At 45.7% G+C, this 25603-nt stretch overlaps 2 protein-coding genes across 2 annotated transcripts; both read right to left on the reverse strand.

Moving 5' to 3' along the window:
- Positions 1-2514: 2514 nt before the first annotated feature.
- LOC144166148 (uncharacterized) lies at positions 2515-5651 on the reverse strand. The gene is made up of 2 exons (XM_077695750.1): positions 5300-5651; positions 2515-3015 (listed from the first exon to the last, which is right to left on the reverse strand). The coding sequence occupies exons 1-2, from the start codon at positions 5460-5462 to the stop codon at positions 2789-2791; spliced, it is 390 nt and encodes a 129-aa protein (XP_077551876.1). The 5' UTR covers positions 5463-5651; the 3' UTR covers positions 2515-2788.
- A 4640-nt stretch (positions 5652-10291) lies between these two features.
- Positions 10292-17988, reverse strand: LOC144166074 (uncharacterized). Its single transcript, XM_077695729.1, has 7 exons — positions 17749-17988; positions 17449-17517; positions 17330-17362; positions 14192-14233; positions 13558-13620; positions 11862-11918; positions 10292-10410 (listed from the first exon to the last, which is right to left on the reverse strand). The coding sequence occupies exons 1-7, from the start codon at positions 17942-17944 to the stop codon at positions 10292-10294; spliced, it is 579 nt and encodes a 192-aa protein (XP_077551855.1). The 5' UTR covers positions 17945-17988.
- Positions 17989-25603: the final 7615 nt, after the last annotated feature.

Below are 25603 nucleotides of genomic sequence, written 5' to 3' on the forward strand. Positions count from 1 at the left end.
ATGCATTACGAAACAAATTCTTACATGTATTTTTACGGGCATTACATGGCCTTATATGTTTTCCCATGATTGGCCCTTGTCCAGTTCCGATGTGGAGGTTAGATGCAAGCACAACGACGTCACGATACGGTTACAATTCGTGCTCGAATGCGCAGTGAAGTTACACTGTCGTGTCTAGAATATTTATTGTAAATAAAAACACTGCCGAGCACGACGACACGGTTCGGTTCTCGGCCTTGGTGGATGCTTTTCTGATGGAGGCGAAAAGCAAAACCGCCGGTGTGTATGAGGTTTCGGCGCAGGTTAAAGATCCTCATGTGGTCAAACTTAATCCGGAGCATACGGCGTGCCGCAGTGCCTGCGCTGCGTCGGTGCGTTAAACCTTACAATCAATCACCCACAGTAAATAAAACGAAGTCCCTTATTCTGATATTTTCTAATTTGTGTACAATATATTGTTGCTATGGGTTCCAAACAATACTGCCATACACGAGTAAGGGTTTAGGAACGTTTTATATGCTGTTAATTTGACGTGAGGCCTTTCTGCCGAAAATTTTCTACGGAGAAAGCTCCATTGTCTGAATGCTTTGGTACGCGTGTTTTCAATTGGAGCATCCCGTTTAACATATGCGTGAAAGTTATAAGTCTTAGAAAATTTGTTCCCGACATGTCGAAGCCATTCAATGTGCAGGTAAATTCTAGGGGTGACCTTCTCTGACTTATGCTCATAAAGTTTGTTTTACTAGTGCTAATATACAGGTTCCAAGAGTATCTCTCTTCCAGCTTAGTGTTAAGACCAGGGTTTTATATTTGTCAGCACTAAGTTTCAATACCCACCCAATAATGCGCAATGAGTCAGAGCAAAAAAAATGATACACTGATTCAACCACGTTTAGAGCGTTCAAACACATTTTCAGGAGGAACCGTCGCTTGCTCACAAAGCCCTCTTCACGTTTTCCGCAAGCACAGCTGTAACCAAAGTACCATTCTTAAAGCAAGCTAGGTACCCAAACTCAATGCGCCTGTAGGATGAGCGCTTCAAACAAATGCAGGTCGCGCTGTCATAATCCACGATTCACCACCCTAAATTCCGCAATAAGAACTGTAGAAGTCCGAAGCCAGAAACTACGCCAAAGTCCACAACCAACGCGTGCGCTATGACCGCAAATGAACTGTGTATGGACCCGAGTGCGATGGTAGCGCAAACGGATAGACGCCGCTTTCATAGCACGGGCGACCCTGCTTCGATTTCGAATACGGGAGGCGTTCTTTATTCTTTCCAATTGGCTACACATGTTATTCTACCTTGCCGCTAGTAAACCCGTGCCCCTTGCGCCTCTGAGATGGACCAATGGTAAGGTTGCCGGTTTGAGGGAGCGAAGTTCCCGTGTTCGATTCCCCGGATCCCCCCAACCGCACTTTTTTCTTGAAGCGGCACTCCCAACAACTGCTCGTGGGCTCCTTGCCTCCTCGCCACATCCGCGCGAACAGAAGGATGCTGCTACAGCTCCGCTGTTGCAAAGTAGCAGCGAGCAGTTGGCATGCCAGCTTTGTACGTCTAACGGTAAATGCCTAAATCTTGCTGTGGTGAAGCAGGCCAATGAATTATTGTCAGAAACTTTGGGCGAGTGTTGTAACGTAACTGTATCGTCCTGCTGGTTTGTGACCGTATTATTAAATGAATGTGCAACGCTCGTGCGATAATCAAGCCTTACTAGAACCGCTAATGCTGCCGATGCTCGTTTGTGCTAAGAAATCAAGGAAGAGTTGCAGAAGAAATTTTGCTTCATGAGATTTATGAAGCGATAGCGGTTTTTGACGACCAGGGAGCGTTTTGGAAAGGAATTATTACTTAATTTGAGACGCGCTTCACGAGCACTGAGTCATCAAAGATAGAAAGACTAGCAGGAAGGGCTTTAGGGGCGAAGCCTCTAAGGGGTTGGTGGTGGTGGCGTCTGCAACGTCGTTTTAATCGTCGTCTTGTGTAGTCACGATACTAAAACACCGGGAAACTTGTTTACGTCTCTCTCTAGAACGCAACGCCTACTAAAAAACAGCGGGAAACTCGTTTACGCCTCGCGCTAGAGAGTTTCGTGCTTTTAAGGCAACATACACTTACAGCAAAGCTGTATACCTCTACCCCACAACGGTTTCATCTCCGTTTGCAAAAATGCCAAGGCGCCACCAAGAATACACCTATACACTGTATGCTTCGCCTCTCACCAGGTTTCGCGTTAGTGGAGATGGTCGGAGATTTCTAATCACCGCATCCAACGAGAGACTGAGGCCCTCTGAGGTTATGCGGCGGAAGGTTTGATCGTGAAAACCCCCGGGGTGGTGGTAAATGTAAAGGCAAAAAACAGGGTAATCGTCAGTTTAAGCGAGAAAGCGGCATTGTCAGTATTTTAACTTGTTATGATCAAGAGAAGGGGTGTCCCTTGATCATGTGCAATCGGCGACTGGTGTGCAAACTGTCGGTAAAGAACAGGCGCTGTGATGTGACCAGGCATTGTTTGTGATTCAGTGTAAAAGTGATAGAGCGTGTGCGAACATTGCGGTGTTTCATTCCCGTGGAATCGTGCTTGTTTGGTTGTTTTTTCGAATCATGTACATATATGCGTGCTTTTCTGTTCCCTTTTGCATAAACCCAGTTGAAGTCTAGCGTGTGTTTCGTTTTTTCTTTCTTCATCCTGTGTTAAAGTTCGCTAGAAGTATGAGTTCATTAGTCAGTAACCAGCTCGCCCAACTCTCCGCTTTAGTTGTCCGAGAGGTGATCTATGCTGCTTTATTAAGCACTGGCAGCTGGAAGAGCACCCTCTTCAGTTTCTTCGGCAGGCACGGCAACGGCAGGCACGTCTACGGCAGGCACGGCAACGGCAGGCACGCCAGGCGTTTTCAGGCGCATGAGCCTGCCCCTTTCAGCGAAGAGGTCCCGCAGGGCCTTCCGTCCCCGTGCGATCCTCTTCGCGGGTGGCTCATCACACGGATTATCGTGTACCACCTTTTGCACGGCACCTGCAAAACGGCACCAGATACTCTGTAGTTGAACCACTAGTACTGGATTTGAAAATGAACGCAGATCAAAATGTCTCACAAGCATTTGCAAAACCTTGTGGTGCTCACAACAAAACGTGAAGCATTTAGGGACTGTCCAGTTACACAGCCAGTTTGCTGACCCACTTGTGAGACTTTGCACTAACTGAGAGATTGAGGTTTAACATGCCAATGCTACACAAGCGATGAGGAGCGCCATACTTGAGGAGTCCGGATAATTTTGACCACCTGGGGATCCGTAACGTGCGCCGAAATTTCAAACACAGAGGCATTATTGCTTTTCACCTCTATCAAAAAAGCAACTGCCAAGGTCGCGAATCGCATCCATATCCTTGGGCTGAGCAGCACGTCTTAGCCGCTGAGCAACCACGGTGGTTGTTGTACTAAACTGACATTTATAGTGATAGCAGAGTCCTTAAATGCTTTTCTGGTCATGAAACTGTGCCGTCACGCTGTGGGAGAGCTCCGTGCGCTGCCCAGGGAGGCTGCACCACGGCACTGGTGTTGATCGGAGGGCAGGGCAGCAGGGGAAATGGTCAGAGTGCGTTTGGCAGGGAACGGACGCTCGACGCCTTGTCAGCAGTGCGCTTTCGCTTCATGCGTCGTGGACTGCTGAAATGGACTTGTCATTTTGTGAGTGACGAAAACATTTGGCGTAAACAGACATGCTGCTACTGCATTCCTGCCTGCCGGACTGGCTACAGAGCAGCGGCGGCCGAGCCCGATGCCCTCTGATCTGTGGTGCCCCTCGCCGATAGCATCTGTCCCCGTACAAAACTTGGCTGGAAGTTTCATGACCAAAGAAGCATTGAAGGACTCTGGTGATAGGGTAGGACACTGTCAAGACAGGCACACCCGAGGCACATACACAAAACTTTATACAAAGTCCTCAGGACATAAAATTCCCTTCGCTCTCAGAAAGCTTCATTAAAAACAGGAATTTACTCTCCCTGCACTGCCATTCCAAAAAGAGAAAGTGGTTACCAATGCCACCACTGAGCAAGCAAAAAAAACAGGGCGCAAGATAAACTGGGATGTTGCCCAGATTCTGTCCATAGAGCACAACGTATAAGCATGCCTTCATTTGGAAGTCTTGGTTATCCAGACTGAACTACAGAAAATCAATAGGACTGGTGGCTGCAAGTTCCCCAGAGATGCCAAAACTCTGACAAGATCACTGAAGGCCACACAAATCGGTGCTTTCAAGTTCATTGCGTAAAACTAGCCGCACTGCTCCCAAACATCAATTTTTATGTTGTTACTTGGTCAGTGATCTGCATTTCATATTTTCTGCAGTTCGTACCATTAGGCTTCGATAAAGCGAAACCACAAACAAACCAAATTGATTGAACGCAAACTGTATGTTGCTTGTTTTGATTTTCTTTTTCATAGTAAAGAAATGAGCAAGCAGAGCTTGTTTTTTTTTCATGTAAATTATCTCGGGTGTATAATCTCACATTTAGCACAAGGTTGTGCAAAATGTTGGAGGGCATGCTGGTGGCATGTGACACCTCCCGCAAGATCCCAAACAAGCAAGCCCCCCCCCTTCCATCAAAGCCCTTCTCCCCTTAATCAACAGCTAATTTCAAATTTCCGTGCTGTTGTGGGATTCTCCCTTTGCCCTATAGTGTCCACACCCCGAGCTACACTGCATACAGGCAACATTGGCATGTGACGTTCAGTCTATAATCCAATCCAACTGTGGTTAGCAGCCCAATAGCATATGTTCGATTTTGTTGCTGGGGCATGGGCTGCTGTACCCGAGGATACCGCGGCATGGTTTTTCAGGGGCTGTGCCATAAGAATGCACTGTATGGCCCGGGGGAAGGCGACCTGCATGGAGGACTTGCAGATGTTGGAGCCAGGACACCAGGAGAACAGGGCAGACTTCAAGCTGAATTCTGAAAACTTTTCTCTGAGACTGACTCAGAGGATTTTTTTCTATTTTTGAGATTGATGACTAACACTCGTTGGCAAAATGTTAGGTGAATGTGGATTCCGTCTTTTTCCTGGCGAGGGATCGTTGCCGCCACCATCGTGAATTTTTGTGTCGTTTTGGGATAGAGCACCCTCCGCACTCTGCCAGTGATCTCGACTTGCATGCAGGGGGGCACCTACTCGGAATGGTATGGTAGTTTTGGGCCACCTGATAGGGTCAAACCAGCTTGCTACATAACTGCACTGCCTGCATGGTAACATTTCACTGATGCAGATCAACCTTACCTCCTTCAAAATGCCCCCTTACACATTATAGCCTCCACTTTTGTTGGCGTAGCTGGCAGAGAGGCCACTCCGCCCGGCTCCTGGCGGTGGGACTGGCCAGTCAACGTCCGAGCCTGCAGCTCCTTGGCTGACCAAAAATTGCGGGCCAGCTCCCGAGCCACACGTGCCGGTGCCCGACTAGCCATGATGTAGCCGAACTTGGCTTCTTTGACTAGGTGGCCGGACCCAAGGTGAACCTGTAACAACAAAATACACACAACATAGGAACAAAGGCTATTCCCAAATTTGGGCGAAATCTACCAGGAGCTATTACCGGCAGGCTTGGAAATAGGTTGCAGGAAGTCAACAACAGAAATTGGTTAACATAGAATAAACTGAATTTAAGTAATACCGGCAGCTTTGGAGATGCAGTCTTCAAGGAACCACGCAGATAAAATACAACTTTGTTTTATTGGAAAGATTTGGTGTTTTAGTGCCTTGAGCACTTACTTGGTTAGCAGCAAATGATGCTTTATTCAACCATGAATTAATCCATGAAATCTAAAATTTTGATTCTTCTGCCCAATCACGTTTTGTGACGTCTTCAATGACGTAACAGACAGGTCTTCAAGTAAATGTTGGTATGCCATGTAGTCTGCAGTGGACTGTAGGAACATCCAGTTTACCTCAGAAGAGTTGAAGCTTGAGCTGGTTGGTACATAAATTTGAGAGTAGAGGGCGGCGCAACGAACGGGACGACGCGAAGATGAGAAACAGAAGCGCTTACTAACAAACAAAGGATTTATTGCATCGGGATACATGCTGGTCGACCACAAAAAACAAGAAAGAAAGAAGAAGGGGTAGGGGAGAAGGAACAAGGGAAAGCAGCACCAAATTGGTTGATAAAAAATGCACAGCAATGGTGACAGGAGACACGTGTCAAGTTCTGAGATAGTGAATCCCTTTTTTGATGAGCGAGATGTCCGGTGGGCTAATACAAACTTCACCGCGCTGAGAAATGCAAAACACCTCATAAATCTTGCGTGCCTTCTGCTCCCGATAACAGCCCAATACACCGCATTTTTCAAGCAAAAGTGTGCAGCCACAACTTTTGCAGTGCGCAGGAAGGTGCCCGCCAACAGACCCATTCAGTGCTTCAGCGTGTTCACGCAAGCGGTCATTAATGCAACGGCCTCTGTCTGGCCTATGTAGCACCTTTTGCAACTGAGTGGGATGCTGTACAGCACTTGAGATTCGCATTCAACATAAGGCCAAGCATGTTTCTTTTTGCAGGTCTTGGCTGGACTGGGCTTGCAACTAACTCTTCTGCACATGCGTCGATCGGCGCAGTGAAAACAACGCAAACGCCGGCTCTTCCAACTACTTTCTTGATATTGTGTGACATCTTATGTAGTATCGGCCGGAAAAGTAACCGGACCACTGCTCAGGCAGCCGGAGCGGATGCTGGGCCCTCATGCGATTGTTTGTCAAGCGTCAAGCACCCGGGCGAGGGCGAGGGGAAGTTTGGCGTCAAGCGTGGCACTCTCGTCGTGAGCGAGCGCAGCGAGATAACAGCGCCGCGGTGCACCCCAGCAGCCGCTCCGGCTGCCTGAGCAGTGGTCCGGTTACTTTTCCGGCCGATACTACATAAGATGTCACACAATATCAAGAAAGTAGTTTGAAGAGCCGCCGTTTGCGTTGTTTTCACTGCGCCGATCGACGCCTGTGCAGAAGAGTTAGTTGCAAGCCCAGTCCAGCCAAGACCTGCAAAAAGAAACATGCTTGGCCTTATGTTGAATGCGAATCTCAAGTGCTGTACAGCATCCCACTCAGTTGCAAAAGGTGCTACATAGGCCAGACAGAGGCCGTTGCATTAATGACCGCTTGCGTGAACACGCTGAAGCACTGAATGGGTCTGTTGGCGGGCACCTTCCTGCGCACTGCAAAAGTTGTGGCTGCACACTTTTGCTTGAAAAATGCGGTGTATTGGGCTGTTATCGGGAGCAGAAGGCACGCAAGATTTATGAGGTGTTTTGCATTTCTCAGCGCGGTGAAGTTTGTATTAGCCCACCGGACATCTCGCTCATCAAAAAAGGGATTCACTATCTCAGAACTTGACACGTGTCTCCTGTCACCATTGCTGTGCATTTTTTATCAACCAATTTGGTGCTGCTTTCCCTTGTTCCTTCTCCCCTACCCCTTCTTCTTTCTTTCTTGTTTTTTGTGGTCGACCAGCATGTATCCCGATGCAATAAATCCTTTGTTTGTTAGTAAGCGCTTCTGTTTCTCATCTTCGCGTCGTCCCGTTCGTTGCGCCACCCTCTACTCTCAAAATCTAGCCTACTGTGTGCTCTCATTTTGCTTATGACTGTATTTGCACCTGGCTAGTTTTTTCTACAGCTAGAAGTAATCACAGCGTAAAACGCTCGGTATGCTCAACAAACAGGGTCGCGTAAAACACCATCGCTTATACCAGTCGGCCAATGCAGTTTGAGACAACCCCAAAGTGCCAGGCTGCTGGGGAGCTATAACATAGTGCGTGCAGTACCAACAGCAGTAGCACTGGCGATTCTATGTTCGCATGTACTTTCATAAGTTCCATTGTCTGCCCCACCATTCTTACTGCTATAAGATGAGTACGCAGTACATTTAAGCACAACTAGCTCGTTCTGCAAGCTTATATTTCCCTGCCTAACTTGCATTTGCTTTTGCTGGCCTCAGCCAAACACTCAGCTGTGCATATTACATCGTATGTTCTGTTGTGGCAAATGAGCTGTGAGTCGCGCAGCCATTCCCTTTTTCCAAATTATATAGCTTACTTGAGCGAAGTGTGCGTTAAACGTGGTGTCAGCACGATTCTAACACGGCAGGCTTTCGAATGAACCAAACTTGTGTTTTCTCTGCATAGTCCTTTTAAGACAGTGCCCCACATCGCTCATTTGCATTTTCAGCACGATTAGTGGTAAGTCTGTCACAATCTTTAACGTCTCCACTGTCACCCGTTTCGCAAAAAAAAAATCCCTCCTTTCACTAACTTCTAAATTGCGTTTAAAGAAATGTCAGTAAGGTGAACTCACTTGCATATACAGCTTCAAGTTGTGCCATTTGTTGAAATAGTGTGTAGCCCCTGCACACAGAAGTGAGCTAACTTCTTTTTTATTTGGTGAGTTAGCGATGTCCCTACTTCGCAGAGTCCCTCCTTAAAAGCCAACTGCACTCAAATTTTACCTCAGCCAAATTTACTGTGAAAGTACAGTACGTACCACCATACCAACAGGGACATGACTGGTAGTCCCATGCAATGCGTAGTTAATCAGTTACAAATGTTAGTTACAAATGTTTAAAATAGCTCTGTCGCAGGCAATGCTGCATCTGCCAGCGAAACACGCAAAACAGCCATGAAATGGAAGTGACATTGCGGCCAGCCAGTAGAACTGATTGAGCTCCGCTGGGCGTGCTTCTTCTCATAGGGCTGGTGTAAGCGTGAAAAGTTGTGCACAGGTTTGCTCCAGCAGGCCGGCTTGGGCCGTAATGACTGTGCTCATCTCAGTGCGTTCCAAAATCCCAGATTTTTTTATGGCCCTTCACGCCGTAGATACACCTATATCAGTTTTAATATTTTCTAGCTTGAAGTCTTAAGTTTTCAAGGGGTCGAAATTTTGAGTGCAGTTGTCCTTTAAGAGGAGGAAGGGAGTGACATTAGAGGTAAGTGGATTAACATCGCTCCTAAATACGCTACAGCACTACTCAATCCCATGGTCTTCTACACTGGTAAAGGAATGATCCTTCTCTTCTCCCGAGAGGAGGATGTTTCTTCTCATAGGAAGAAGAGTAAAAATTAACTGATAGTAAATGCCTCTGATTATCTGATAGAAATTATGATTTCGCAATAATGCATTACTTGCATTTGCTGGGCCATCAGTTGATCAAAAATAAATGTGAGCTATTTTATTTAAAAGGAGCACAACAGCAATTTCTTTTTTGCAATTGCCCAGAGACTAAAATTCGCATGTATTATTTACACATGTGTACAACACAATTACCCTGCACTGTTTTTTGTCTGTAAGCATATATTCTAGTCGTGGTGCAGTTTCCAAATGTACTAAAAAGTGGCAGCACTGAATTCCCAGTCATTCAGGAAATACTACACATATTTAAATGCACATATTTTATTCAACTTAATTGTACCTGTTCATTTTTACACCCGTTCAGCATGTCTGCTTAAAGGAGTACTGACACGAAATTTTCGTGTTAAATTTTTTTCGCTGCTATGCGTGCCTACCAGCTCACTAATCATAGAATGACAGATTATACGGTCGAGCGAAGCGTAAACATTCATTTACGGCGTCGTTTATTCGTACCAGTTTCGGTTTAGACTGAAAAACGCCGAGCGGCCGCCATGGCAGGATGTATCACATGACGTCACCATTCTTGCGCATCGCTGCCTCTCTGGAAGCACGCGCGAGCGAGCGCACGCGCGCGCCCAGACCGGACAAGGTTTTCGCCGTCCCCACAGGACCGGGCAGCATGACGTCAGTCCCAAAACCATGATGTGTACACACGCCTGAGCAGCGCGCGCCAACCACCGCCAGCGCGTCGGCTTCGTCACGGGAGCCCCGACGTCAGCAGTTTGGGGCAAGTAGCACATGATGTCATGCCGGGCCGCTCTGGGCATTCTCGTGAGGGCGAAGATTAAAATGGATTTCAAATATGTTTCGCTGAACGGTTGCTGTTGAAACTTGCTGGGAGATATCTCCTGATAAAAAGGAAGCGTTTTACATAGTTATCTCAGCTTTGAAATTTCCTGTCAGTACTCCTTTAAGCTTTAAAATAAAATTCCATGAAAGATGGTATGGTACAATCATTTTACTAGTAAAAAATGCGTGCCGGAGGAGAACAAAAATGCCTAATTTCCAAATAAAAGTCACGTAAGCATTCGACAAAGAGCACATGCGTACTGAGGCTCATGCGGTTCAAGACCAGGCCTTCATTGTGCGTGGCTGAAATCATGTTTTCAACTGATGGACTACGCTCCTCAGCATATACACACCTCGCCATCTTTAACTGCAAACAGTGGTGGCAGGCTCTCCTGCTGCCGCTCAACTGAGGCTGTCCTGCTGGCGGCAGGCAGTCCCACTGCTTCAGCACTGGTACCTGAAGAAAAAAGGACACCAATGACACATTTCATAATGACAACACACGAACTCTGGAGTGCACAGCTAGGGAAAAGCACTGCACTGTCTGGCTGATCTTAAATGTTGGTCAGAACATGCACTGCTGTTGACATCAACAGAACTTCATTGGCCGTGGGCAAATTCCAGATTCGAATTTCTTTTACACCATGCATTGTGTGAAATGTCTCTTCCTTTTACAAATTGTATTAGTACTTAAACCAAGAAAAATTACGGGGGAACTTCTTAACATTGTGAAAATGAGGGCTTAGTTGGACGTTCTGCTAATCTACTGTTAAACTTGCATGTTGCTCTCATGGAGCTTCTGTAGCTGCCACTTCCTTGCAATGGCAATTACAATAAGCAGCATTTCAAGCTGCTTTAGCCCCATCTGCCATTGCATACTTTCTCGGCCTTCCTCACTGGTCATTAGGGTCTAATGCCCACGCAGCGACATATACAAGGCATGTCCAGAACATTCCACTGTCGCCTTCTCTACCAGCTCTCATTTGGCGGCTCCTGTTTTCCTTTCCAGCCTGTGCTGCCCGCCTTGTGCCCCAATTTTCTGTGATTCTGTGTGCCTTACAATTTTTTTACCTCACATGTGCCATAGAACGAAGATCTAGGCCAAACCATTACTGTGCACTCAATTTATAACAAGTTTAGATAACACATACGTAGCAGATGATGCGCGACTGCTCCTGCCTAGTGGGATCAGTGCGCAGGTGTTTGCTCCTGCCGAAACTCGCCATTTCTCAGCATCGGCGCTTCGTAGAGCGCAGTTGCCACACACTCAATTCCCTTTAACAGTGGACCACACTGCACATTTGCATCTTCAAAGTAGAATGTTTCAGCTACTGGATTATGTCTGTCTGGTGCAATACACATTGCATTAGTGCTGCAGTAGTATGTCAGCCCTAGCACTCACCCCACATAAAAGACAAGGCAGTGCGCTGCCAGCAGACAATGGTTTCCTAGATAGACAAGTTATACCTCACATTTTTGCCTGCGGCACTTAAATTAGAGCAAGTCTCCTTAATTTACCACTCCTAAAAAGCCTGCTGGCTGTACAGAAGTGACATGAAGCAGCTGTCATCCAAAAGGAAGCAGGAATCAAGCAAATATACAACGTAAAAGCTGAATCCATCAAAGAATTACATGACAAAACAAATGCAAGAATGTATTAGGCAGCTTTGCTCCTACACTGGTTACAAAGCCCAGCATAAAACTTTTGTTACTGCCATGTTCTACCTTTATCCACGCAGTAAAAGCATATTTGAGGCCAAGCAAAACGTAATGTATCAATATCACGTCTTGCTTGTCTATGCAAGAACAATTTTTGAATGTAGAAGCTTTTCCAGCAAAGCGGACTGATTTTTTTTTAAACAAGGAAGTAATCAAAAGATGCACAAAAATGCAGAAATTATGGCTCACCACCATCATGCAGATGACTGCCTGATGCCACAGCCTTGGCCGCAACAGCAGCTCGGTCTGAAAATTAGGGGGTATCATAGCATGCTTTTCAAAACTAAGTACAGTCTGCAAAAATAGAAAATATTTGTGTCAAATTGAAAGATAAAGCTTATTTTTTAAATTATTTGTGGTTGCGAAGGCTTAGGATTGGCATAGAAAATTTCAACACAGGTACATCTAACTATACCAGCACATCATCTACAAAAGCGATACCTACGAACACTGCCTCCCAGTACACCCACTGCTGGCACACCACATTGGTGCAACTGAGCAAATCTGATTGTCCTTGTGGAAGAGAATGTGCGAGCACAACAAGCTATCACACATAACACACGGCTGGCCTGGCAAAATGTACTGGTGTAACCATGACATGCTTCAACAGTGGTGAACCTGAAGGAAAGGTAAAACAGGGGCAGCCACCTGTGGCCTCCAAACATTATTCACGTGCTTTGGTAGTTCCCTAATGACGCTGTGCCCCCTGCATTTGTAGGCCTCTGCCGATGTGGTGATCAAGACATAACTGCACTCCTCTCTCCTCCCTCTTCTGTTCCTTTCACTCTTCTTGATACCCCTTCAATCCCCCACCCCCCTTGATTGATTGATTGTAGGGGTTAACCGCCGACGCAACGCAGGCGATGAGGCTCGCCGCAGTGGAGGGCTCCTGATTAATTTTGACCACCTGAGAATCTTTATCGTGTGCCGAAATCTCGTACACACGCGCGTTTTTGCTTTTCGCCTCCATTAGAACAGTGGCCGCCGCAGCCGGGAATCGAACTCTCGACCTTGTTCTTAGCAGCGAAACGCCTTAGCCACTGAGCCACCGCGGCGGGTCCCACTCCCCTTCCCAAGGACTCGGTTGCATGCACATTAACTTTCTGATGAGCTCAATAATACCCCTATCCATTTCTTTTTGTGTTTTCCTCAAAACTGAATAACAACCCCCTCACCCCCTGCATTTGGTTTGCTCTCTTGGTCGGCTGCACCCCTTCCCGCCTTTGTGCCTGAAAATGTGACCCTCTCCTTCTTAGCTCTCCCCAGCAGCTAATTAGCTAATTTCCTCTAGTCTGCAAGAGCAATCACATACCACATCATGTAATGTATACTTTGCGGTGGAAGCTGGGACCCTGCCCATTTTATTTCTGCATAAGTTTTTGATTTGTCCAGCGTACAAAAAACACCTGTCCTTGCAACCCACAACAATGAGCACAAAGTTCCACATTTTCATTTCAATGCCTTATAATGATGGCTGCACACTCTAGGGAAATGCCTGTCAGCGTGATGCGGTGACTAATGTGCATGATACAACTTTTGCATTAAGCTCATCCCAGATGTTCGACTTGCCCTAGTACGCTCATGTAATCGTGCATGAAACTGGCAGGCGCCAAAGAAACTGTTGCTTCCCTGGACTCTGTTCGAAAAAACACTCGTTAAAGCAAACTAAACAACAGGCAGTACAACTGGCTTGTCCACTGTCACGAGAAAGGGTTGCACTGTAGCGTGCCAGTAATGCTGGGTAACAATTCTCATTCATCATGCCATTACCACTTTACTCTGTAAGTGGGGAAGTTTTAAGACACTGCTCATACAGTAAAGACAGTTTTTCAACTTCAAACTGTAACAAAAATATAAAACAGAAAAGGCAGAAACTAGGACTAACCTCGCTCACTCCGCTCACTCCATGACGCCGCACTGTGGCCAGCTGTCAGGATGACGTCCTCCCCTGAAATTTAAAAGTCATCAATTAACATGCTCCTAGATTAATCGAAAAGAAACTAAACGCCAAGCAACTACTAATTATGCTCACATAAAATAAATGTAACTCAGTGGCCAATGCTCCTTCCAGTGACCTGCAAGCAACATTAGCCCCTCAAAGCTCCCGATTCATAGCCATCCCCCCAGCAGGTATGTGCAAGAAAAAAAAACACTTTGTTCCATTTCCAGCAGCATCAGCAGATAGCTAAGACACTTAAGGCTTTTGCTTTCAAATACTGTTTCGCTGCCGTATCCAGTCGGCTTCATTTTTCTAATTATCGTGCAAACTGCAGCGATTGGCGATTTGCCTCAAAAAAGACTCTTCATACACGCCAAAGCATTATTTCTAGACCTGGTGAGCAGCAATAATGTACAGTGGCTTTTCAGAACATCGATGCACTCTTAACCTCTAAAAAGAAGTTCTCCTCGTAACCATCTAAGCCAATACATGAAAGATGACACAAATGGCGCAAAAAAATACCAGACTGCAAGGCACAGAATATGCAGCACAAACTGAAAACAGCTATAGAGGAACTTGCCTTCAAAGGAGCAGCTGGCAAGGACGTCGTACGGGCCGGGCTCTGTACATAGAACAGTTCCATATGCATTGGTACGCGAAATATGAAGGATCCAATCTACATGTCACCTGTATGACATGCATGCACACAAGCTCGTAACAGTTCCCCATGTAGGTAAATACTATGAATACAGTGAGCTTGTGGTATGCGAAATTTTTCTGCCACATGGAGAGGGATCAAGGGCAGTGATGAAGGTTGCCACAGCAACCAATGCATTCCAATAACTGATGGTAGACAATGAGAAAAACTTGGCTCAAATAAAAATTTCGCAAGGCTATCATGCCTTGCTAAATGAAACTATCATGCCTTGATGTGCAATAAATGTATTAGCTATTGTTAGGAATAATTACTGCTCAATGAATACTGGTTTTCTAGGTCAAAAACCGCACAAAATATAAATGGAACATATAGCACCCTCAGTTCTGACTTTAAACTAGTTTCATTTAATAATGCAATGAGTATATACTAGTGGTTCACAAACAGAAGTGCGTCCAAGCCCCCACATGTGCAGCAATGGTAAGACATGTTCATGCAACACCCCTGTCTGGACATGCACACTTTGCCGCAAGACAAAGAGGTCTGATGAACTGTCTCTGCCCAGCAAGGGACAGTCTCCTTCATGTGCTCACCCCCCCTCCCCACCCAATAATCAGTGCAGAAATAATAAAAGCTATTCAATTATAATTAGGTAAAACACAATAAAATGTGGCACTGGCTATGCCACACCTGATGCCTCGAGATATGGCAACACCAACAGGGACTTTATGATTGGCCGAGCTCCCAGTATTTTATACATGCCACTGTATTGACCAAAAAGGCCTAAACAAGGAATGCTTTATTTCGTATTCTTTAAAGTAACCATAAAAACTAGATTATCGACTCAAAAAAGAAAATAAATGGAGATAGTAATAGGGGGCTTGCTCGGTCCGAGAGCTTGTGTGCTTTTCCACCGCATGTTGCAATGAACCGATTAAGCATCACTCGGTGTCTGCACACTTACCCAAGGTGCATACACGAGAACTTGCCCATCTACTAGTTTTACATGGATGTCCACTCTCGGCATATACCAGCATTGATGCCAGAAGTGGTGCAGATGGTAACATCACAAAGTGTACGCCAGTTCAGTATATCTTGAAGTTAGGGGACATGCTTTAGGAATGGGGAACTCAATTCCATTCCCCTAAAAACAATCCTTTTTTCTATAGCAGTAGTCGGCTGTCTTGAGACCAAGTCAACCAAGCTATTTGAGGTAGAAACCTATTACCCAAGACAACTGCAATACTAGTGACGCTTCCCATTCATGGCTACGTTGGTTTGCATAAGGAGGATTGCAAATCTGCAATCACTTTCTATACAGCAAGCTCTGGCTACACTGTTATAGCGCTAGGATGATGGGGCCTGTCTGTAAAGATTGGTGCTTGACAAGTGCTATCACTGCCAGAACTTCTCTAATATGACAAAAAATACACACCTGAAAATATGTGTTGACCCCTTGGCTTCATACACTGAATTTTTAAAGCATCTTCTATCGCCAGAATCAAATTAGTGTAACGCACCCGATTTGTTTTGAAGGTTGGTAGTTGTAACCCCACCAAACTTTTTTTTCTGTGTGCGCTTTCATTTTTTTTAACCACGGTGTGCGAGTTTTTTGCCTTTCTATGAGCTTGCAAGAATTGTCATGTCACGTGAAACCTCAGCATAGAACTCAGCTTTGCACTTTGAATTAAAGCAGCACTCAGAGGACAAGCTCAAAATAGGTCTTCCTATAAATAGAAGCCCAGTTAGCCCAAAATAGCTTGAGGGGTGGTAGGGAGTTCAGAGAAATAAGCCTAGCAAAAAAAAACCAATTCAGAGCCAGCACGTGAATATGCCAGCCTCTGGTTACTTGTTCTCTCTTGTCGGCATAGTGCTGTCAATATTGCCGTCAAGCATAAAAAGGAGCTTCCCAAGTCAGGACATTGTGGGTATAAACTTCCAGAACTTCTCATGTTTCACAATCACTGGTACTGCCACACGCCACCGGGGACAGTAGAAAAGCAAGCAGCAGTCCCCAAATTTTTTAGAAGAGGGCTGCAATTCATTTGCTTGTTTTTTAAATCTACAGATTGAATAGCTCCCTTATTTCTGCACAGATCTTGATCATTCTTTTTGTGTCTGTTTCTGCAACAGAAACTACCGAATGAAAGAAAACCGTTCCAAGGATGCTTTAAGACTGTAAGCTCTGCAGCTAGGTGCCTCCTACATATTCACTTTTGGGCAGATTCTACCCAACTTATTTAAGGTGAAAACATAACTTGCCCAACATACCACACTGCCCTGGCAACAACTTGTCGATGTATTGTATGGCACAAACCTTCTAACAAGCCACGTACACTCATTTGATATCTGGCCCACATACGAAAACAAAAAGTTTAAAAATAAAAGAAGAAAAACCATTGCATTAGCACTAAGAAATGGGCTTGCTCACACAGTTCTCACCTTCTTTGGAATGCTTAGCAATTCAATCTCATTACCTCAGCCCGCATTTGAGCGAGAAGATAACACGAGTACTCTTGAAGGACCAAATACAGGGGCAAGCAAAGCACTGCAAGGCAAGGCCTGGTACTTGGCCTTGACATAAACTACCATGAAATCCCGAACAAATGCTCCCACCCATGTAAGGGTCCCGAATAAATCCACTACTAATTTCAAACTTCCGTGCCGTTCCGGGAAAGCCCCCCCTCTCTCTGCACGGTATCTACACCCCAAAATTCACCCATTAGCAAGCAGAGAATGATATTAGGTTTGAGGCTTACATAACAGGCACGTTTTCATGCTGATTCGAGATGTGAGAGCATTTTTTCTTTTACATGTGCAAGATACCAGCCGACATAATTTGGATGTTCGGTAGCCCTAAGCAGCACTTCAGTATTGTTTTGCAGGCAACATTGTTCTCTGACTAAACTGGTTGGCCCTTGTCCAGAATGTTGTCCTTTATCTTGGCTTGCATCATCTTGTGCTTATTTATCAAAACTGAACTACAAGCTGAGGTGTGAGTTTTAAGAATTTCTTCTCTTACAATATAGGACTGACAAGCACAGAAACATTGTCACTCATTACCTTGTGTTTGTGCAGTTGGTGTCGAACTGCGAACTGCAAATTAAGCAAAGGAAATATAAGCAAGATAGAAAGACTACAATGAATAAAATGTCTCCAAAATAAAGGGAAGTCAAACTAACCTGTGGGCTCGTTGTCGGGCAGTGAAAATTCTGCCACCACGTCCGGCCCAACAGCGTCCCGAGCGATTTCTGCAGAAGTCACAAAATTTTTTGTAGTCACAAGTAAATGTGGGATAGGTGGTTCGAACATTGAAACATGGTTAAGAGAGCACAGAGGTCTACCGGTAGTCCCGAGTGGTCTCTACTTTTGTCCCGTCGTTACCACGCTACTTCACTATGTTTTTTGTAGTATTTTAAAGAATAACATTTTAAATGTCTACTTATAAGCATGACAATCATTTGAGAATGGCTGCCACTTACCTATCCTTTCCAAGAGGGCATCGCACAGTCTGTCCGCCCGGCATCGCTGCTCTCGGACCTGCTCCTCCAGAGCAGCAACTTCTTTTTTGTGCCCCTCCTGCTGCTCAAGGAGGGCCGCCTCAAGTGCTGCGACCTTATCCTGGAGCCTCCTCAGCTCCGCACACTCCTCAGGGCCCATACCGTCCCCTTGAGCCATGGATGGCGCCGCCACGGCTAGATCATCACACTAAACAAAAAAATTATGTCATAAATATGTACTTTAGAAACAATACTGAAACCTAGTCTCAGCACAGTAATGAACGCAGTACCACTAACACTACCTGCTTTACATTGTCATGTATTGTTTCAGTGCAGAATACATACTAGTGCATGTAATGCCTGCTAATGTAGCTTCAACAAGCTTTCAATACAGATGATACCTTTTTTCGTCTCTTGGTCACCCACATTTTAGGTTAAAAAAGCTACAGCGTTAAGCCCAGATTTATGGGACTATTGATTACACTGCGTTAGAACGGTCGTTTGGGCTAGTTGGTGGTGCATATTGAAATTCGAAACAGTGTGAAAAGACGGGACAAGAAAACGACGACACAAGGCGCTGACTAATTGTTGGTTAGTCAGTGCCTTCATCGTTTCCTTGTCCCATCTTTTGGCGCTGTTTCGAATTTCAGTATTGATTACAGCTGACTAAATTCAAAGCAAAGTTTGTTTTTATTAATGCTTAACTTTCTACTTCTACCCAGTAAGCATCCGGTTTATGGCCTGCCCCTTTATTGAATGAGAACAGCCATGTCTGCCACCATCCTAGACTGCGCGATGCAGGGTCCTGGCTGGGCTAAGCCAAGCCAGTACCAATCACGTCTCAGCCTTTAATTTTCTGCCACGTACGATAGCAACCAAACAAGTGAGTTAGACATTACACCTCAATACAGAAGATGTCCTGCGTAAAAAGATAAAGAAAAAAAATATTTTGTTTTTAAAGTGAAAAGCAAGGTGAAATTACAAAAGCTATAAGACGGCATCTGCCAAACTGTGGAATTTAATAAACTTTCTACAGTTACAACAAAAGGGGGGACAGGAGCTTACTTATCTTGTTAACAAAACTTCGTTGATTGTCACTGCAAGGGAGTCACTTTGGTTTGCGGTCGGCTAAATGATTCTGTCCCTCTCACCATCCACCGTGGACAGAAACACATTTGTAACACCCAAAATTTCATCCCTTTTTAACCATACTTTGGCGAAAAATCTTTTAAAATTTATATCACATTGATCAGTCGTGGTCATGCTAATGAGATATTGCTGCAATAAAAACTTTTTTTTCACAAGCACATTTGCTGGCTAAAAAGGTTTGTTATGACTTATTCGAGCAGCGCTAACTTAAACAGCTGCTCAAATATTAGTCATAATTAAAGTAGCCACAATAAAACATACAAACAGCAACCAAAATACTTTGCTAGTATAAGATACATGTAGGCTCCCCAACGAAAGCTAAGATGAACGAAGGGCAATCTGCCTCCTCTTTACTAATGCTCTGAATGTCATATTTTTGGCTGTGCTTAAATAGACCCTATGTACTGATGCTTCTGTAGTGAACAGGAATCTCATGTACGAGCCAAAACATATGTAATTAGTGAAATATTTTGGTGGGTGTTATTTTGCTATTCCATTATACCATGACCTATCCTGACCAAATGAGCTTCCTTCCATCAAACCGGAGTTCAGAACTACCCCATTAAATGTCGGTCAAATTCTGGTAGAATAGATATATTGCAATACACATAAGTTGCAGTGAAACTTACGTTCGGAAGTTCTAGGCTGCGGTCAGAGGCGTTAAAAGCCTCGATGATGCCACCTAGCTCCCTCCTTGCAGCTTGCTTCCTTTTGGCGGCCCTTTCTTTTTGCGTAAGGCTCTTAGGTGGCTTCAAAAAGAAAGCGATAAGTTATATAGGTCATTAATTAAATGAATGGTAACCACACATTGACCACAACTTCACTACCTTGTAGAAAACACAATGCCATGCAAACATTTCCACACTATCAGGACCACATTGAATAACAGTGATCACATTAAAATTTCCAAGCACATTGTCTTCAGTGCAGTTTACTGGCAGCCCCCCCTAACCTACTGTTATGCAATGTTAGTAGTCTGTAAAAATCGCGTAGATTCCCGCCGCGGTGGCTCAGTGGCTAAGGCGTTGCGCTACTGAGCACGAGGTCGCGGGTTTGATTCCCGGCCGCGGCGGCCGCTTTTCTGATGGAGGCGAAAAGCAAATACGCCAGTGTGTACGAGATTTCGGCGCACGTTAAAGATCCCCAGGTGGTCAAAATTAATCCGGAGCCCTCCACTACGGCGCGCCTCATCGCCTGCGTTGCGTCGGCGCGTTCAACCCTACAATCAAACATCGCGTAGATGCTAAAAACATGCATTACTGGAAGATTTTTTTTTTGGTTATAATGACATTATATATTTTGTACTCAGCAGAATTGCCTCCAACGTTATACATTAAACAAAGCCGCAGCAAGTAATTTACAATAAAACAACAATCCCTCAGATTTGTCAGATCAAGAGGCGCTTTATATTTATTACTTGAGTCATGAGGTCTCAAGGACACCCTACCATGGCAGTCTTCGTGACTTCGGCCAAAATCACTCTCGGCACAGCGAAGCGGGATTTTTTCAAAGCTTGAGTGAGCCCCGGCAGTGAGTCTAGAGAGAGAGATTAAAATCATTACTATTACGTTACAACATCAGATAACTCATACAATTTGAGGAAGTCGCTAAAGGTCGATAGAGAAAAAGCTCTCATCGCGACAAATTAGGAGAAAGCAGGAAAATCTGCTCTTTATAATGAGATTTTGCTTTCGGCGTACATTTGCTCTTGGCTGAGTTTCATTTAACAGGATACTTTTTCGCTATTCGCAACAACTGCGGTTTTTTTCAACAATTTTGTTTTAACAAAGCAGTTCCTCTAGCAATTCCTGTTCCAATAAAAGGAAAGCCAGCTCTTCTTGAGACAGAAAGAGTAATTTGTGTAACTAGAGACGCGGCTACGACCGAGAACGCAAAGGCCCTTGTGGCATCGAGAAGGGTCCATTAAACGCTAATAAACGTAAGCTAATTTGCTCATTACCATTCGTCGCGCACATCAACTTATAGAACAATATACTTTGGTACTATTTCACGGGCATATTCCAAGCAAGAAAACCTATTCGCTTACCTGACAGTGCCGTCACGTACGCGGGATAAAATCCCTCCACGTCGCCCGCTTCGCTGCGCCAGTACGCAGAAACTGTTCTTTGCCTCGAAAAATCGGTCGCGTTTTTGGGGTGAAAATCCTTAATCAGCTCCGTAGGAAGCACCGCACGCTGTAAATCCTCCGTGAACAGCACACACGCGAACATTCCAAGGATGGGAGAAAGCGAGCTGCAATGGAGGATCTCGCGCGAGTCGCATGGAGGAGTTGGAGGAGGAGGAGGAGGAGAATGGCCGGAATGGCGTTGCAAGTTGCATGGAGGCAGAGCCTTCTATACAAGTTGTATAATAAACGTTACTAAGGGGCACACTGCTCATTCCATTCCTAAATTTGAAGATATTCAGCAAGTGCAGTGACTCGATCTACATATCAGTGGGTAGAAAACCTGCTTGCTGCAATTGAAAGTGGCAAAGCAGCCTAAATTATGACATTATGAGCTCAAAGGCACGGTTCTCAGTGCTCAAGGGCACTGCTCAGAAATTGCCTCATGCTGTTTTTTAGCCAATTTGTTGAGGTAATCTGTTTGGGCTGGTGTTTTTGCGATGAGAAGCTCGTGGTGTTGGGTAACAACTGCAATGCAAGAACAAAGTAACAAAATACTTCGTATCTTGTGTTTGGACCAAATGCTCGCACCCGCAGTAAACATATATACTCACCAGCTGCCTTAGTGCATCATTGGTATGCACTAGCACGGCAGAAATTTCTTTTTTTGGGGGGGGGGGGAATTTTTCCGAAATCCGCATTCCTTCAGCTGTTTGTTCACATTCGCTACTAAACCTTGAAGCTCCTTCCTCCATGTTTTTTAGAGGTATCAGCAATCGTCCAGAGATTGTCATTTCCCTTTCCGATGACCACTAAAAATTGGAGATTTGTTCACGTTGTTAATCCTTAAAATGTGAGTCAATTCACTTTGAATTCAATTTTTTATGTCCAACTGGGGAAAACCAGCTGAATTCCCCCCCCCCCCCCACGTGTGGCAAGTTCTACTGGGCTCACACTCCTAGATACAATTTGAGAGCCCCTTGTGCAACGCTCTCATCCAAGGCTGTTATAACGCTGATCGTGGTCACGCAATTGCATATGACCACGGTTAATGCTCTCATCCAAAGCTCTCATAACGCTGTTTGGGGTCATGCAATTGTGTAGGACCACGGTTAGTCAGCATTAAAATATACTTATTTGTATATTTACACTTAGAGTATTGCGTGAGAGAGGGCCCAACATACCAACAATTCATTTGGCTCCACGACGAGTGAATTTGTAAGTGCATTCTGAACCGGTGCAGATTAGTCAAGTGTCATGCAGACCACTGCAGGAAAATGAACATACGCTGCACTGCTTACACCAGTGCAGCCAGTTCAGGTACAAAAAACGCCTCTGTTATTTAGATCAGCACGGGTGTCCCCCGCTTTGTGTGTGCTACGTCCACTACGCCTTCTAGAGATGCGTCCCTCAGGAGCGGTTTGGATCTTTTGAGCTGCTCTTTCTGAAGAGCAGGTGAGCTGCGGCTCAGTGAAAGTGAGCTGCAGTTCTTTTGGAGAGAGGGAGCCCCTTCTCGCTCATTCAGTGATCCGTGTCGAACGGGGCAAGCCACAGCAGAGCCAACCACGGAGGAAGAAGGGCCTACTGAGCCGAAAAGCCGAGTCAAATGAGCCGGCTCTTTGCGCCATCTATTATCGCCGCAAGAAAGCAACTGCACTGCCGGGCCAGGCAGGGCTAATTTTCCAAATCCCTCCAGCGCCACCTGTCGTGTAAGCAGACAGTCCGAGTCAGGAGAGCCGGATCTTCTGAGCCGTTCTTTGAGAACGGCGGTTGAGAGACCGCGGCTGCGAGAGGCAAATCGGGAGGCCGCAATGCCAGCAGTGACTGAACTGCATATGCATTTTAAAAGTAATTAGAAAATACACTCCTGTGACCTTTATGATTCACCGCACTTACATTTTTGCGCTCAGCTATAGTCCGAGTCAGGAACGAGCCGGATCTTCTGTGCCGCTCAGTTCAGCGGCGGTTCTTGGCTCCCTGCTCCGAGCGGTTCTTTGGCACAGTGGCTCTCTCTAAGAACTGCCGCTCAACGGCTGCTCGCTCGATCAGAGAATCATGCTGAACCAGATGGCTCTGGATGAATCACGTCGGCACGTTCCGGTAGCGTTAGTAGAGGCGTGTCGGCCGACCAAGCTGGGTCTGGTGTGCAACTTTTGCGTCTATTATCAGTGCCAAAAAGCAAGCCCATCTCGTTTCGAATAAACTGAGCAAAGGGTTGTTTAAAAACTACAGTTTACATTTCATGTATTAAAATTAGTCTCTTGTATCGTGTTTTCCAGAGTAATTTTTTCTAGTGTCTCAGCTCAATAGTGTGTTTTTTTGTGTTTTTTCTTTTTTTTGTGTTTTTTCTTCAAATATTGACAGAGTGATCTTGAAATATCAGACACATAAAAACCTTTGTAATGACGGTGAAGCCAGGTCTTTTCTGTACAAATACACCAGACGCTGTGACAAAAGAAAGGTGTCTATAGCAAGGAAAAGTTCCCGTACCTCAATTAAGCAATAATTTATATTATGTTTAACATAGGTTAATGAACCGCTCAGCCGTTCAAATGAACCAGTTCACTTCTGTGAACAGACCCATTCTCAGTCACTCAATGACGTGAGCCATTTTTCCCATCTCCAACGCCTTCGCTAACACATGTGCGCACACGAACACACACACACACACACACACAATTCAAAATGAGGGGCTTGGCAAACGAAAACAGAAATAAGGGTGTACAGTCATGAAGTGCATGGAAATCAAGGAAAAAAATGTGGTACGTCATTTTCTTCTTGAACCAGACATAGGATTTTTAAAAATGTTTGCAGGATAGAAAAAGTGGAGAGAGAGAGTGAGAGAGAGAGAGAGAGAATAAACTTTAATTCCATAAAGGAATTGCTTCACAAAAGTCTCCTCATTCGAGGATGCCTTGAGCTCAGGCCGCGTCGACAGCCCTTTCGATCAGGCGCAGCTGATCTTTGAGGCCGGAGGTGGCCAAGGCCTCTCCCAAAGCTCTGTGGAAAGGTGGATGTTAGGGGGGGTCTAGGGTAGACTTGTCGCAGCCGCCCACTGTGTCTGAGAGTCCCAGGCTCTCCACAGCAGCGGCAAAGTGGAGAAAAGTATGTTCGATCAAAGAGGTGAAGTCTGGTTGAATGTGGGAAGGCGTTGACCTGCAGGGCACGCAATACACGCAATAATCTTTCCTTATCCCTCAGTAGCGATTTGTGGGGTGAATAGTAGGTTTTACAGGACAGCCTATAGGGTTGCGTAATTTCCTGGTATGTGACAAGAGGTTGCATGCGCTCGGTCTCGGCTTCATCAGCACTGGCTTGGCGGGTCAAATCGCGAGCCATGAGGTTGGCGATCTTGTTGCCAGGGATGCCGCTGTGAGCTGGTGCCCATACAATCCTGACTGGTCTCGTTGGTGGTCTCTGATTGATTAGTCGAAGTGTTGTGACGTGCAAGCGACCGTAGGCAAAGTTGCAGCACGCGTGCTCGGAGTCTGAGATTATAATTTTGGCGTTGCTTTGGCTAAGTGCAAGTGCTATCGCCGCTTCCTCAGCTTGGAGAGGGCCGTGTCCAGGGATTAAGATGCTGCATTTGTGCTGCTTATTTAAAACTACAGTGGCTGCCATGGCTGCTCTTCCAGAGTAACAGGCTGTGTCCTTGTAGGCAGTAGATGATGCATCTCTGTACAACCAAAATATGGTCCAGGATTGGGCTTCTCTGCGATCCTCGTGATGCACAGGGTGCATATTGTATGGTAAGGCGGGCACAATTCAGCGTTGTCTAGTGGAGTGGGGTACATTACCAGTAAGGAGAGGTGGGTGGCTGAGTGGGGCTGACAGCGCCAGGCATGGGAGTATAAACCTCCCCGTTTCGGTTGCTCCTAACCTTAACCGTTGGCTAGACAAGTGCGCCTCTATTAACTCCTCGGCCCAGTTGTGGATGCCAAGTGTCGGAGTAGCCGTGCAGTTGAGGTGCTTGCCGGGAGACCCATGGCTTGCTTGTATGCCTTCCCGATAAGGATGTTTACTTTCTCGAGCTCTGTGGCTTTAAGCAGGGCGTAAGGCACAGCGTATGTAATCCTCGACACGATGAAGGCCTGGACAAGGCCTGAAGCTTCTGAACCTGAACCTAAAGGCATGAACCATTCTGCTGATAAGAAGGGTGTTGGAGCGGTCCGCCTGGAATATCATGCCCTGTATCTTAATTCACGGTCGGAGATGGCGCAATGATATGTCCCTCTAGGCGTAGAGTGATAGTAGGCGAACCTGGAGGGAGTGTTTTGCGTGATGAAACCAGGAACAGCTCATTCTATTACGGGGCGCAGCTGAGACCAGATGACTTGGCATAGGCAGCCACCACATCCGCTGCCTCGTGTAGGCGGTTCTCTAACTCTCTCATCAACCCTGGACGACCACATGGTTATGTCGTCAGCGTATAGGCCATGACAGATCCCCGGGATGTTGTCGAGGAGTGGCGGCAGGCCTAGCAGGGCAAGTGGGAAAACCCCCACCGGGTAACAACAATAACAATACTTTATTTCAACCCAGCAGGGCTGGGGTGTGCTGAAA

This window comes from Haemaphysalis longicornis, unplaced genomic scaffold (genome assembly GCF_048455015.1).
Source record: "Haemaphysalis longicornis isolate Haplotype H1 unplaced genomic scaffold, Haemaphysalis longicornis Haplotype H1 scaffold_16, whole genome shotgun sequence".
Taxonomy (NCBI): domain Eukaryota; kingdom Metazoa; phylum Arthropoda; class Arachnida; order Ixodida; family Ixodidae; genus Haemaphysalis; species Haemaphysalis longicornis.

What these genes read in the sequence shown, in the direction of transcription:
- LOC144166148 (XM_077695750.1), bottom strand. Translation starts at nt 5,462, where the DNA reads ATGGCTAGTCGGGCACCGGCACGTGTGGCTCGGGAGCTGGCCCGCAAT. An exon ending in AAAAGTGGAGGCTATAATGT is followed by an intron (nt 3,016 to 5,299) that starts GTAAGGGGGCAT and finishes GCCGTTTTGCAG; the next exon opens with GTGCCGTGCAAAAGGTGGTA.
- LOC144166074 (XM_077695729.1), bottom strand. Translation starts at nt 17,944, where the DNA reads ATGGCTCAAGGGGACGGTATGGGCCCTGAGGAGTGTGCGGAGCTGAGG. An exon ending in TGCCCTCTTGGAAAGGATAG is followed by an intron (nt 17,518 to 17,748) that starts GTAAGTGGCAGC and finishes TGACTTCTGCAG; the next exon opens with AAATCGCTCGGGACGCTGTT. An exon ending in CAGTCATCTGCATGATGGTG is followed by an intron (nt 10,411 to 11,861) that starts GTGAGCCATAAT and finishes TTTTTTCTTCAG; the next exon opens with GTACCAGTGCTGAAGCAGTG.